This window comes from Cherax quadricarinatus, chromosome 60, assembly GCF_038502225.1.
Source record: "Cherax quadricarinatus isolate ZL_2023a chromosome 60, ASM3850222v1, whole genome shotgun sequence".
Classification (NCBI taxonomy): domain Eukaryota; kingdom Metazoa; phylum Arthropoda; class Malacostraca; order Decapoda; family Parastacidae; genus Cherax; species Cherax quadricarinatus.
The window spans coordinates 4,142,077-4,155,809 of record NC_091351.1 but is presented as its reverse complement, the minus strand read 5'-3'; the positions used below and the strand labels follow the sequence as shown (position 1 = coordinate 4,155,809).

General features: G+C 38.9%; 1 protein-coding gene across 2 annotated transcripts in view; it reads right to left on the bottom strand.

Moving 5' to 3' along the window:
• The window catches only part of LOC128694476 (transmembrane and immunoglobulin domain-containing protein 1), a 255,305-nt gene that overhangs the window by 30,656 nt on the left and 210,916 nt on the right, over positions 1-13,733 (bottom strand). For both annotated transcript variants that reach the window (XM_053784610.2, XM_053784611.2), the window contains exon 2: positions 13,547-13,634. In XM_053784610.2, coding sequence (XP_053640585.1) covers positions 13,547-13,634 — 88 coding nt within the window. The remainder of the gene's footprint in view (positions 1-13,546; positions 13,635-13,733) is intronic.

The following is a 13,733-nucleotide window of genomic DNA, read 5'->3' as shown; positions in this document are numbered from 1 at the left end:
CCTTATTCGCTTCTAATATCTTTCTTGTTTTCACTCGTAGGTCTCACTTTCTCTCCCATTCTAAATACGTGTTTCTCCCTTACTCATTGTAGTTCTCGCTGTTTCTGGTCATTGTCTATTTCTCGCTAGCTTTCCTAATGTGTCTCTCATTCCCTTTCTCATCCTCTTTTTCCCGTGCTCAATGTTCGTTCCTATTAATACATATTTCTTACTAGTTTCTCGCTTTCTTCATCTCTATTTCTTCAGTACTTAATATATTTTTCTCTTTCTATATGTTTCTTTCCCTTTAACATTTTTCTCATTTCCTCCTCATCTCAATCTCGTAGGAAATATTAAAAAGATCCATTTAAAACAATATTCTGAAATAAACAAGATATAACTAAGAACGGATAACTGAAGCAAAAAGTGAGAATGTTTGTGTGTTTTGCGATCCGCTAAAAGGGTCAAGATTCTTAATTCTCCCGCATTTGCAAACTTATAAATGCCTACGTAAATTTGACAAAGAATATTCCTGTCTATCAGGTTGAAATTCTAGCTGGTAGGTTTTCGAAATTCGGCCAGACACTAACTACTTCCTGATGTTCTATTGAAAATCCATTGACAAAAGTTTGAGAGTGCTGATTTTTGACTGACTGAATGTGTGTGTGTGTGTGTGTGTGTGTGTGTGTGTGTGTGTGTGTGTGTGTGTGTGTGTGTGTGTGTGTGTGTGTGTGTGTGTGTGTGTGTGTGTGTGTGTGTGTGTGTTAGCTTTTCCATTCGACTGATATCGAAAAAAAAACAGAATCGGAAAAATTATAAAGTGGAAAAATTAAGTTAATAAAAAATAATTTTGAAAGAAAAAAGAAAATAAAAACACACTGATAAAGGCCCAAATCCGACCGAAAGGGAATAAAACTGGCAGCCAGTGTTTGGCTATTCGGTGAAAAATTACATTAAAATGAAATTTCTGACAGTCAAAATAACAGATCAGAGTGGAGACATTTTTTTTTAAGGATTAACGTGGTGTTGGAGTGAGAGCTTGGTAACGTTAATGATGGCATTCAGTGGGAAAACCTTTCAGAAGGACTAAGTCCAGCGAGTGTGAGGTACTCTCTCAAGCAGGGGCGGGATTATAGTAGTTCAAAGCATTTTCAAAACTTTTGGAGATATAGCTATCGAGTAAATAATAGTGACACGCTTTCCTTTTTTTTTTGGGGGGGGGGGGTCTAGGGTAACACTATTTTGGTGGGAGACGGCTGTTGTGTTAGAAATTATTATAATTGCTACCACTATTACTGATACTACTACTGCTAATAATAACAATAATAATTTTATTTAAAGCCCTAAACCCGTATGAGTTATCCCACGCAAGGAAGAGCGGAATCTCGACCATCCAACTGCTAAAATCACCACGTACCAGCTATTGAATTACCCATGTACGAAAAAAATATCCAAGATAAATCAACGTAATGACTGTGTGTGTGTGTGTGTGTGTGTGTGTGTGTGTGTGTGTGTGTGTGTGTGTGTGTGTGTGTGTGTGTGTGTGTGTGTGTGTCGCAAGTAGCTGGGTAGATCAGGTCATTGCCCTGGAGAGTCATTACAGAGACTGGCAACCATAAAAGATATCACAGAAGCTACGAGGCAAAAAAAAAAAAAAAAAAAAAAAAAAAAAAAAAATCTTTAAGGTCTTCGTTGAGAGGGAGACGTTTGGCTGCTTAGTTCGGAGATGTCTTTATTTTTAAATCTCAATCTCTCTATATCTCTCTATCTCTCTATCTCTCTCTATCTCTCTATCTCTCTATATCTCTCTATCTATATCTCTCTATCTCTCTATCTATATCTATCTCTCTATCTATATCTATCTCTATCTCTATCTATATCTATCTCTATCTATCTCTATCTATATCTATCTCTATCTATATCTATATCTATATCTATCTCTATCTATATCTATCTCTATCTATATCTATCTCTATCTATATCTATCTCTATCTATATCTATATCTATCTCTATCTATATCTATCTCTATCTATATCTATCTATCTCTATCTATATCTATCTCTATCTATATCTATCTCTATCTATATCTATCTATATCTATATCTATCTATATCTATATCTATATCTATATCTATCTCTATCTATATCTATCTATATCTATCTATATCTATCTCTATCTATCTCTATCTATCTCTATCTCTATCTCTATCTCTATCTATATCTCTATCTATATCTCTATCTCTATCTATATCTATCTCTATCTATATCTATCTATATCTATATCTATCTATATCTATATCTCTATCTATCTCTATCTATATCTATCTCTATCTATATCTATCTCTATCTATATCTATCTCTATCTATATCTATCTCTATCTATATCTATCTCTATCTATATCTATCTCTATCTATATCTATCTCTATCTATATCTATATCTATCTCTATCTATATCTATCTCTATCTATATCTATCTATCTCTATCTATATCTATATCTATATCTATCTCTATCTATATCTATCTATATCTATCTCTATCTATATCTATCTATATCTATATCTATCTATATCTATATCTATATCTATCTCTATCTATATCTATCTATATCTATCTATATCTATCTATATCTATCTATATCTCTATCTCTATCTATATCTATCTCTATCTCTATCTCTATCTCTATCTCTATCTCTATCTCTATCTCTATCTCTATCTCTATATCTATATCTATCTCTATCTCTATCTATATCTATATCTATCTCTATCTATATCTATATCTATCTCTATCTATATCTATCTCTATATCTATCTCTATCTATATCTATCTCTATCTATATCTATATCTATCTATATCTCTCTATCTATATCTCTCTATCTATATCTCTCTATCTATATCTCTCTATCTATATCTCTCTATCTATATCTCTCTATCTATATCTCTCTATCTATATCTCTCTCTCTATATCTCTCTCTCTATATCTCTCTCTCTATATCTCTCTCTATATCTCTCTCTATATCTCTCTATATATATATATATCTATATATATATATATATATATATATATATATATCTATATCTCTCTCTCTATATCTCTCTCTCTATATCTCTCTCTCTATATCTCTCTCTATATATCTCTCTCTATATATCTCTCTCTATATATCTCTCTCTATATATATCTCTCTCTATATATATCTCTCTCTATATATATATCTCTCTATATATATCTCTCTCTATATATATCTCTCTCTATATATATCTCTCTCTATATCTCTCTCTCTCTCTCTCTCTCTCTCTCTCTCTCTCTATCTCTCTATCTCTCTCGTTTAAACTAATACGGTCGTTTTGATAGCTGCAGCGAAGAGGACAAAATCCGTTGAGTTTTATTGCTACGAGGGTCAACAATCATGAACTTTCAGATGTAAACATTGCTTGTTCTGCCTCGTCAACCTCGATTCCAAACGAAAGGAGCGCTTGATACCGGCCAAGTGCGTCATCGAGGGTGAAGAAACAATGAGGACGAAAATGTAGATAGCTAGAGTGAAGAGACAGATAACGATGGGTAGACAGTGATAACGAGAGTGAAGAAGCAGATAACGAGAGTAAAGAGGCAGACAACCAGGGTGAAGAGGCAGACAACCAGGGTGAGGAGGCAGACAACCAGGGTGAATAGGCAGACCAAAGTTTGTCAAAATCTGTCAGCTGACATTATGACGCTGATATTGCGAAGTGCTTGAAACCAAGTTGTAGGTGGTTGCAACAATCAAGTTATAAGTGCTTTACACAATTAGGTTAAACCTGAAACCACCAAGTTATAACTTGAACCAGTTATATAAGTGCCTGAAACCATCAAGGTTTCAGGCACCAGGCTACAAGTGTCTGAAATCATCGTGTTGTTAAGTGCATGAAACCAAGAAATAAGTGCCTGAAATCATCAGATTATAAATGCATAAAACTATCAGGTTATAAGTTCCTGAAATCATTATACACTGAATAATTCAGGTTTTATCGCATCGTAAAAATATAACGGGTTAGTAGATCTCTCACTATCCAGGTTTCGTAAGCTGAATTATTTTTAGCAACTGGAGAAAAACAGCTACAAAGGCTAAAATAAAGAAATGATGACGAAATTATGACGAAATGACAAAAAGACGAAATTGTGACGAAATAATTACGAAATATGAAAAAATAATGCAGAAATATTACAGAATTATTATTATAATCAAGGGAGAAGCGCTAAACCCGGTGGATTATACAGCGCCTGGGGAGGATGTGGAAGGCATTCAGGCTTAATTCGGGGAACTGGAGCACAGATTCAATTCCCTAAATCAAGAGCCCCTCACCAACATCAAGGAACCTTCCCTGAGGGGAAATATTACAGAAATAATTAAAAGTAAAATAATAACTGAGGAGGTTAAGCAGAAATAATGCAGATGGGAATAATGTGAAAATGTGAGTCTGTCAAACCCATGGCTACTTACACTGACGTTGTTGAAGTCCTGTTTCCCACTTAATGACTTAAGAGACGCGTAAATGCCCTTCCAGGGCAAGAGTGGGAAGTAAGGGAAGTGCGTTGACCCTGGCGAGGGATTCTCACTAGGGGAAATTAAAGCTACTATACGCTTCCTCAGGTGAAATCTGATCGCCTTTTTATTACCCAGGTACTGTATGACGCATTTGGGTTTAGCAGTTTTGCATGATAAAGCAACGAAAACTACGATCACCAAAACCAGCCCCAACAAAACCACAACCACCACCAAAGCCACTACCAAAACAACTGACACCAACACCCAAAAACTGTCTTGCTGTTGATGCGAGTCTAGATGGTCTGGGTGAACCAGATAACTACAGGAACTACACTAGGACAATTAGGCTGTTTAGCGGTCTGTCAGAGCATTAAATGCATACAGTGACGATGGTAAGTGCACTGTTAAGTTTACACTGACAACGCTGACCACAAACGTTAACTTCGAGCAGAGGAAGCTCTACGTCGAAGGCACTAACAAGGATTATATATCATGTAGGCAAACACACACACACACACACACACACACACACACACACACACACACACACACACACACACACACACACACACACACACACACACACACACACACACACACACACGCAAACTTAAAAAGAATTTCTCGGCAGTTACTAAGCAAATATTACGTATTACTCTCATGGATCTAAGGAAGAAACCTTTGCAGGTCAGCAACTGCTCGTGTTACCACTTAATTAGTTAAGAGTTATAACCCCCATGTTGAGTTTAGTATAGAAATTAACAGCTAGACTTCTGTATTATAAACTGAATGTTTAATCATCTTAATGGCACTAGCGCTGACGTATAACAATGAGTTTGACTAGTTGATCATTATTAGTAAGCCTATGTCATTAATGAATGCATAAGACTCGTGTAATAAATCTAACAACATGATCATTGAAAAAACAGAGAATCAGAGATAAATGACTCAGAGGGAAATAAAATAATTCTTATGGATTTTATCAAAAACAGAGTTATTCCTATATCATAATGTTAATACATAAGCAAAAATTATGACGAATATTACATTGATCTGTGTCAAATATTACCTTGATGTGTATCGAATATTAGAAACACAAAACTGAAGCAAATAAAAAATAAGAATGCCATATAAATGTCTTTACAAACCAGAATCAATCTTTATCCAGCGATGACAACATGAACGCGCTGTCGAATGTTACTGAAACAACTGACATGCAATTCTAGCAGTTTGTTGTACACACAGACGATAATCAAATAAAATGTGAATCATCAACTCATCCTTATGGCCACTTGAACATTATGTTGTCTATATTTACAGAGGAATATAGAGATAATAAACTACAGGCAAGGTATCTTAGAGAAAATATACAGCCGGAATATTTGTGCAAGTATTCTAAATTTGGTTGTAAATTAAAATAAAATTCTTAGTAGCATATTCTTAAGTAAATTAATACCCTGGTTTGCTGTTTACTGTGTAGCTATATGTTCTTAAGCAACCTTCTCTTGTTTGGATATAGGACGCACAATAAACCAGCCGCTACTGTCCAAAAGACAGATATAGGACGCACAATAAACCAGTCGCTCTCGTCCTTAACTACCCCTACCAGCCACAGAAAATAAGGTACACAAACTAGCTTCTCGGTGGAAAAATGCAATCTAATTTTAGTTAGCATTTTGAAAGATACTTCTACAATAAGGAAAAGATGTAATCATCTTTATTTCATTATTACTGCTCCTTTGTATTTGACTGAAGAAGCCTGCCGTGTAGGCGACAAGTTTCATGAAAACAGATACGCGGCTTTTGCACATGTCTTATTCATCAACTTGTTGGTACTTTATATAATTTTCAGCAGTTTTAGGACTTACCTGCAATGGGTTCCAGGCACCCATGTGCCATGGGTTCCAGGCACCCATGTGCCATGGGTTCCAGACACCCATGTGCCAGGGGTTCCAGGCACCCATGTGCCATGGGTTCCAGGCACACCCGTTCTGTAATTTGTTTTATCTCCTAAGAACTGACAAGAGATTGAAAAAGCGGAGTTTTGATAGTTTAGTAGTTTAAAATAGCTGGGAAGTTGTGTGTCGACAATTCGCCATTCCTCAGATGTCATAAATGTCAATATGTCAACAATCCTTTGGTGTCATGCATCGTCAGTGAGGAAACTTTTTCCAAGACATCTGTCGCTCATGTGTGTGTTCCATTTACATTCTAAGTGTGCAAAAAATGAATAATTGCTATATATCACGGACAGTATCATAATTGTGTTTACAAAATATTATATATTCATGGGAGATCGCTAAAATCATTTGAGAATCATATAGCGTCTTGGGACAGGGAGGAGGTAAGGTATGGCTCAAGGAACGGCAGGGGTACCTCTAATTTCTTGCATCAAGAGCCTTCATAAGCATCAAGGCGCCATTAGTTCAAGGCATCAAGGTTGCAAAGTTTCTGAAACATACGTAAAAGTTTCGATAAACTGTTTTTATTGATTAAACAGTACTCATTCCCAGAGAGCGTAGGGAGAGAAGCTTCTGCTACACAGTACTCTCCTCGCCTTGGCAATGTAGACTGAAGTAAAGGTAGAAAGACCGTAGTTAGTACTCAGTGGATAATCTTAAGGCAGACTGTCAGTCTTCTGCAACCTGTCATTCTCACAAAACCCGTACCTGTTGCCCCTGTTAACGTAGCAGTAGCTACTTAGGAGTCAAGCTATCAGTGTATGTCACAACCTAAGGAAGAGAACCAAACGGCCGCATCATTAAAACAAGTCACAATGTTTGGCTTTCTTGGATCAGCCCAGGTTATTAACCCTCTGAGAATAATCAAGAGGTAGAAAATTTGAGACTATACCACGCCTCAGTCCAGACGCTGGTGGTCCAGTAATTATTATTATTATTATTATTATTACATTCATGGGAAGTACCCATGGAAGAGAAGCCCATCTGCAATAAGACACGTGAGTCTAACACCTCGTGCAGGTTCTTGGATCAACAGCCATTTACCAGCATCAAGGTCCCTTGATGGGAGTGGTCCAGCAAGATTTACCTGGTCCCTACCTGACCATGGTTCTTGTCATTATCGATCCCGTGAAGGGTGATGCAGCAATAGGATTTGTGTGGAGGTGGGGTGATACAGCAACAGGATTTGTGTGGTGGTAGACTGATACAGCAACAGGATTTGTGTGGTGGTAGCTTAATACAGCAACAGGATTTGTATGGTGGTAGACTGATATAGCAACAGGATTTGTGTGGTGGTAGCTTGATATAGCTATAGGATTTAGGCACTGGCAGTGCAATACAACAATGGGATTTACGTGATACAATAATTGGATTTATATGCTGATCTATATAAAAATAATGCGAAAATAACATCAATTGAGTACCAGGTACCGAAAATATTTAACCCATTTTATTTTGATGACTAATTATTATTTTTATGACCCATGAGTGTTATGCAAATTAGGCTTGATCCGAGGAAGGGAAAGGCAGCTTCAGTTTCTTGGATCAAGAGCCCTTCAGCATCAAGGCATGCTCCGTGAAAGATTTTGTGACAAGTGCTATTTAGGGCCAGTTTGTTGGTAAACTAAGTCTCCATCTAACCAGTTTCCCCAATGACTTCGTTTGCACTCATGTTACATAGTTACGTGAAGCTCTAAACCCGTACTAATATGGTAGCAGACACGCAGTCAAACCATGGTGCTTGTCCTTAATGGACACGAGTTTCGAAAATTTTCACAAAAATCTATGTATGCTACATTATGGTTATATCGGCTTTTCAGTGTCCAGACCATGGAATTGTTGTCCTTCAACGGAGGTGCCTTGATGCCGGTAAAGGTCTCTTGATATGAGGAACTGGCACTATCCTCCCCTTCTTGGGATCGAACAGCAGGTTCCATCCCAAGAAGGGGAAAATAGTGCCAGTTCCTCATATCCAGAGCTCTTTACCCGCATCAAGACACCTCCGTTGAAGGACAACAAAACTCTCTGGTCTGGACACACTGAAAACCAAAATAATCACAATGTAGTATACACGGATTTTTTTGTGAATATGTGACCCTTATTTGCAGCACTGTAGCAAGCGTTCTAGGCTCAGTCCCGAGGGAATATAGGGTCGAACCCCATACGAGACGAGACGTGTGGGGAAAGGCTCCTAACACCTGCTACCTGTGTTATCCAGCAGTAAAGAGATACCTGGGTGTTAGTCGACCGTTCTTGGCCACATAATGGAGGAGGATCCGAGGTGGACCACAGCGAAAACAAGCCACATTTATTGATTTTGTTGGGCTATTCTGGCATACTAACTCTTCGAATGAGGCTCTTTTTTTTTTTAGTACACATCCAGATGCTGGTGTTGCTAGCAACTAGAACGTCCAGATTCTGCTCATCCAGACGTTTACAACCTTGGGAAATTTATATCTCACTTTCCCTCCTAAAGAAATATATCATGATTATCTTAATGAAAAGTATATTGTGTTGTATTCTTGCGTGGTGTGTGAGGTAGGGAAAGGGAAGGAGGGGGAGAGAGGGAGAGAGTCTAAGTGTGTGTGTGTTTGTGTGTGTGAAAGGAGAGAGAGAGAGAGAGAGAGCGCAAGAGAGGACGGGGGAAGGGGGGTGTTAAGGAATATTATGCTCCTTGCCACATCTCAAGCGCGAACAGTTTCAAGTTTAGCTATTCAGGGGGTTGTAAGGACACATTTGCACGTTACAGTTTTGTGTTGGTTGAATTAGTTTTCCCTGCAGCGTACCCAGAGATGTCTCCAAGGGAAAGGCTGGTAAATGGTGGCGTAGAGGACACGGGTCAATACTTGCAGTCAGAGCACAGGACTTTAAAGGCATGAAAACCTTCGTGTATTGCTACTGACACCTAACTCCGAAGAGTATGCATTGACAGGTGTGTATCTCTGTGTATATACAGCGACAGATTAATTTATTTTCTGTTATGGAGACCGAAATCTCTTTGGTGGTGTACGGATGACATGTTATTTTAATGATCCTCATGTAGTCGATTGGGTTTCAAAACGTAATTAACCAATCAGCCGACATTTGATCACATCACAGTAATTCAACTCCTGACTACATTCTTGCTTGATTATTTATATTCACAGCAATACAAACTTATATCCCATTTTTTCTATTTCATCTTTTAAAAAATCCAATTTCTTCCACCCCTCAATTGTGGTTTGATAAGCCAGATTCCAAAGCCATTAAGAGGCAGAATGGCGTTTTCAGATCCCGGCAGAGGTCATCTACAGTTTACTTCCATCTCCCGGCAGTAGCCTCCTTCGGCAGTTTACTTTTTCCTCTCAACCGTAGTGTTCTACTGTGGCTAACTTTCAGCACCAATAACATTCTCCGTCTGCAGTTTACCAGAGATCCCAGCAGTGGTCTCCTGCACAACTTTATACGTCTCGTAAAAAAAAAAAGTGTGAGGTGTGCTCTGTGTATGTCACAACATAACTGAAAACAATGAGGTAATCCATGGCCAAACTCTTAGTAATCCCTCTGCTCTCTTGTTTTCAAACACGTAGCCTACGTCCTGCTTGTTTTCTCCATTCTAAGGTAGTGAAGAACTCGTTGGGTGAAATCAGCGTGAATTGGGCATTATTGTTAGGCGTATATAAAAGAGAGAGAGCCAGGAGCAATGAATCGACCTCTCCAAACACAGCTAGTAGAGTACAGTTAGGCGAACACAACCAGGAGAGTACATCTTGTGAGTAGAGTACAACTAGGCAAAAACCACTGAACACAATGAGGTTGAGTACAACTAAGCGAGAACAGTTACTGACGACTTAAATTATTCGATATTAGATATTCAATAAATATTCTTAACAGCCAATGAAAAAATTAAATAACATTTTTCTTCTCTACAGATGTACAATAAGGAAACTTGTACAGGTCATCACATGACACCTGCTTCACCAGGAATTTTCCCAGTTGTTAATGGCAAACAAAATACACCCTCGTGCAGAGAACAATACGTTGCAGAAAGCACTTTTATTAAAACAAGGTTTCACTCTGTAGATTTTCACGAAAGCTCTACATAGAGCGAAACGTTGTAGCAATAAAATTTTATGCCAACGAGTCTTTCCTTCAATACTGTTGTCAGTACGTCATTCGGAACCAAAACACACCTTTGAGGAGAAGTTTCTAGGGAACTCTTCAGGTAGTGGATGTGTCTATCCTGTTTCTGTGACTTGTGATAACTTCTACTAATTAACCAGGAGGAAGCCAAGGTCTAAAACTCGTGCCCCCTCCTCCAAACTTGGGTGACTCGCTAATTGCTGGTATCCGGAACACATTTCTTGGCTAGTGTGGCCGCTCGCCACACTAGCCAAGAAAGTGCAAGACTAAAGTTAAATGTTTGTACTGCACAATACGTGAGCCAACACAGCAGCAGCAACAGCAGCAGCTCGTGACCTGAAAATTGTTTCCGGATTTGCAGCTGCTGACAACAGCGTTAGATTACTTTTCCTGTCTTCACCTTATCTGTGTCTCTATACACACACACAAACACACACACACACACACACACACACACACACACACACACACACACACACACACACACACACACCATACTCCATACTGGAGTATGCAGCACCAGTTTGGAATCCACACCTGGTCAACCAAGTCAAGAAATTAGAGAAAGTGCAAAGGTTTGCAGCAAGACTAGTCCCAGAGCTCAGGGGACTGTCCTACGAAGAAAGATTAAGGGAAATTGGCCTGACGACACTAGAGGACAGGAGGGTCATTGGAGACATGATAACGACATATAAAATACTGCGCGAAATAGACAAGGTGGACAAGACAGGATGTTCCAGAGATGGGACACAGAAACAAGGGGTCAGAATTGGAAGTTGAGCCAAAGGGATGTTAGGAAGTATTTCTTCAGTCATAGAGTTGTCGGGCAGTGGAATAGCCTAGAAAAAGACGTAGTGGAGTTTTAAGACGAGGTTTTATAACGCTCATGGAGCAGGGAGAGAGAGGACCTAGTAGCAATCAGTGAAGAGGCAGGGCCAGGAGCAATGAATCGACCCCTGCAGCCATAAGTAGGTGAGTACAAATAGGTGAGTACACACACGGTTACTTAATACAGGGCAACTGCCAGAGGTGTGCAAGAAAGCAAACTTGCTTCCCATTTTTAAGAAAGGAGTCAGGCAGGTAACACTAAGCTACAGTCGCTGACATACTATGTAAGATGATGGAAAAGATAATCAGAAGAGTAGAGAAGATCTGGAAAGAAGCGATTTTGTAAACACCAAACAGCACGCTTTTAGAGATTGTTAATTCTGTCTCACAAACCTGATAAGGTAACAGAAAAGACGATACAAAAGCTGGAGGAGCAGGCAAGAATAGCATAAAAAGCACTAAAGTGGATCAAGGACTATCAGGAAGAAAACAGTGAGTGTCTGGGAAGACATCAAAATGGTTAAGTGTGACAAACGGGGTTCCACAAGGATCGGTACTCGGACCGGTAACTTTCCTGAAGTGCTTAAACGATATGAAAAAAAGAGATAGTCTGATTTAGCCCTGATCGTTGATGTCAAACTAATGATGAGAATAAAAACAGGTGAGGGTAAAGAAAAGCTATAAACGGATCTGGAAAAACTGAAATATTGGTCTGTCAATGTTTACTGTCATTCAGCCTCAGGAAGTGCAAGGTCATGAAAGAAGATAAGAAACGGAGTACAGGCGCTGAGAACAAAGCAGCAAATACTGCCTCAAGATTAACCTCATGGCGAGCATAGTACCGAGCTCAAATCTGCAACCACAAACGAGTACAAATGGGTACAGACACACGTAGCGGAGCCGAGACTCGACCCCTGCAACTATATGTAGATGAGAAAGCTGCAGCTGTGGTCAGATAAGTGGCTTCTCGAGTTCATCCCAAACAAATGCAAGATCATTTGTTTTGGAAGGTAGACCAGAAACGGAGAAAATCTGCAGATATCAGAGTGAAAATTACTGGGGGCGAAAATAACTCTTAGTATATCTCCAGAGTTGTACAACGATATTTGTAAGACTACCACAGAACAGTGTTCATGAACTCGAGCTCAGGATATACGTTAGGTCAATCAGTAAGTCCCCAGCATAGAGCCAGAACCCGGCCAAGAACGTGAAGACACTCAGAAAGGTTCAAAGATTTACAACCAGGCAAATAGAGGATAGAAATGAGATTAATGCATTACGAAAGGAGGTTGAAGGAAGTGGACCTGACTACCTTACAGGAATGAAGGATATGAGGGGACATGATTACTATGTGCTAATTCTTAAGGGTAGATAGGCAGAGGCTGAATTATTCAGGGAAAACATAGGTACTATCTTTTAGCTAGTGGGGATTTATCTGATAATTGATAAAATGTTGGATAAGTGGACACAAATGCGACTAATGTGAAATTTTTATTGTGGCAAAGTTTCGCTCTTAAGAGCTTTGCCAAGCCATTACAGCTTGGTAAAGCCACTGGAGAGCGAAACGTTGCCACAAAAAAAATATCATATAAACTGCATCTGTGTCCTTTTACCTAACATTTTGTCGGTAATTATTACTAAGATTAGATAAAACTTAATTGTGCATGAAACGTCGCACAGAGACGTTTCCAGTGGTAATAATGGTACCGACATTCCCACTTGTCAGCTTACACCAGCGTTTATCTCCAGTTATAAACCTCTGGCGGACAGCCTCCAGTCTTACCTTGCTGGTGCAAGTGTTTCGATTTTTGAAAACCGAGCTACGCTCCCCTGCCTGGGACCAAACCTATTGTATCATGGACACTTATCTACGCAGTTTAATCATATTCAAAAAGGTCACACAGTTTAGATTCGAGGAACGAGAAGGTAGCTTCAATTCCTCGAATAAAGAGCACTTCACCAGCGTCAAGGTATTTACATTGACAGGATCATCCAAAGGATCTTCACTTGGTCTAAATGAACCAGTGAAAGTCTTGTAGTTTGCTCAAGCCTCAGCTGATTTTATCACAGAGAATAAATTAGCAACAATCTCATTAGATTTTCCCGAGAAAAAGGTGCCTGGAACTGACCTTGTTGTGAGAGAGCGAGGTCAGAGGTGACCAGGCAACACAGGAGCACCAGAATGACCTGACCTCCGCCCACCATCTTCCAATACACCTGTAACAATAGAACAGTATAGTTAATTAATTGAAATATATTCTAATTAAAATTAAATATATATACACAGAAATAACTGATGATAAACGAGTTTCCTAT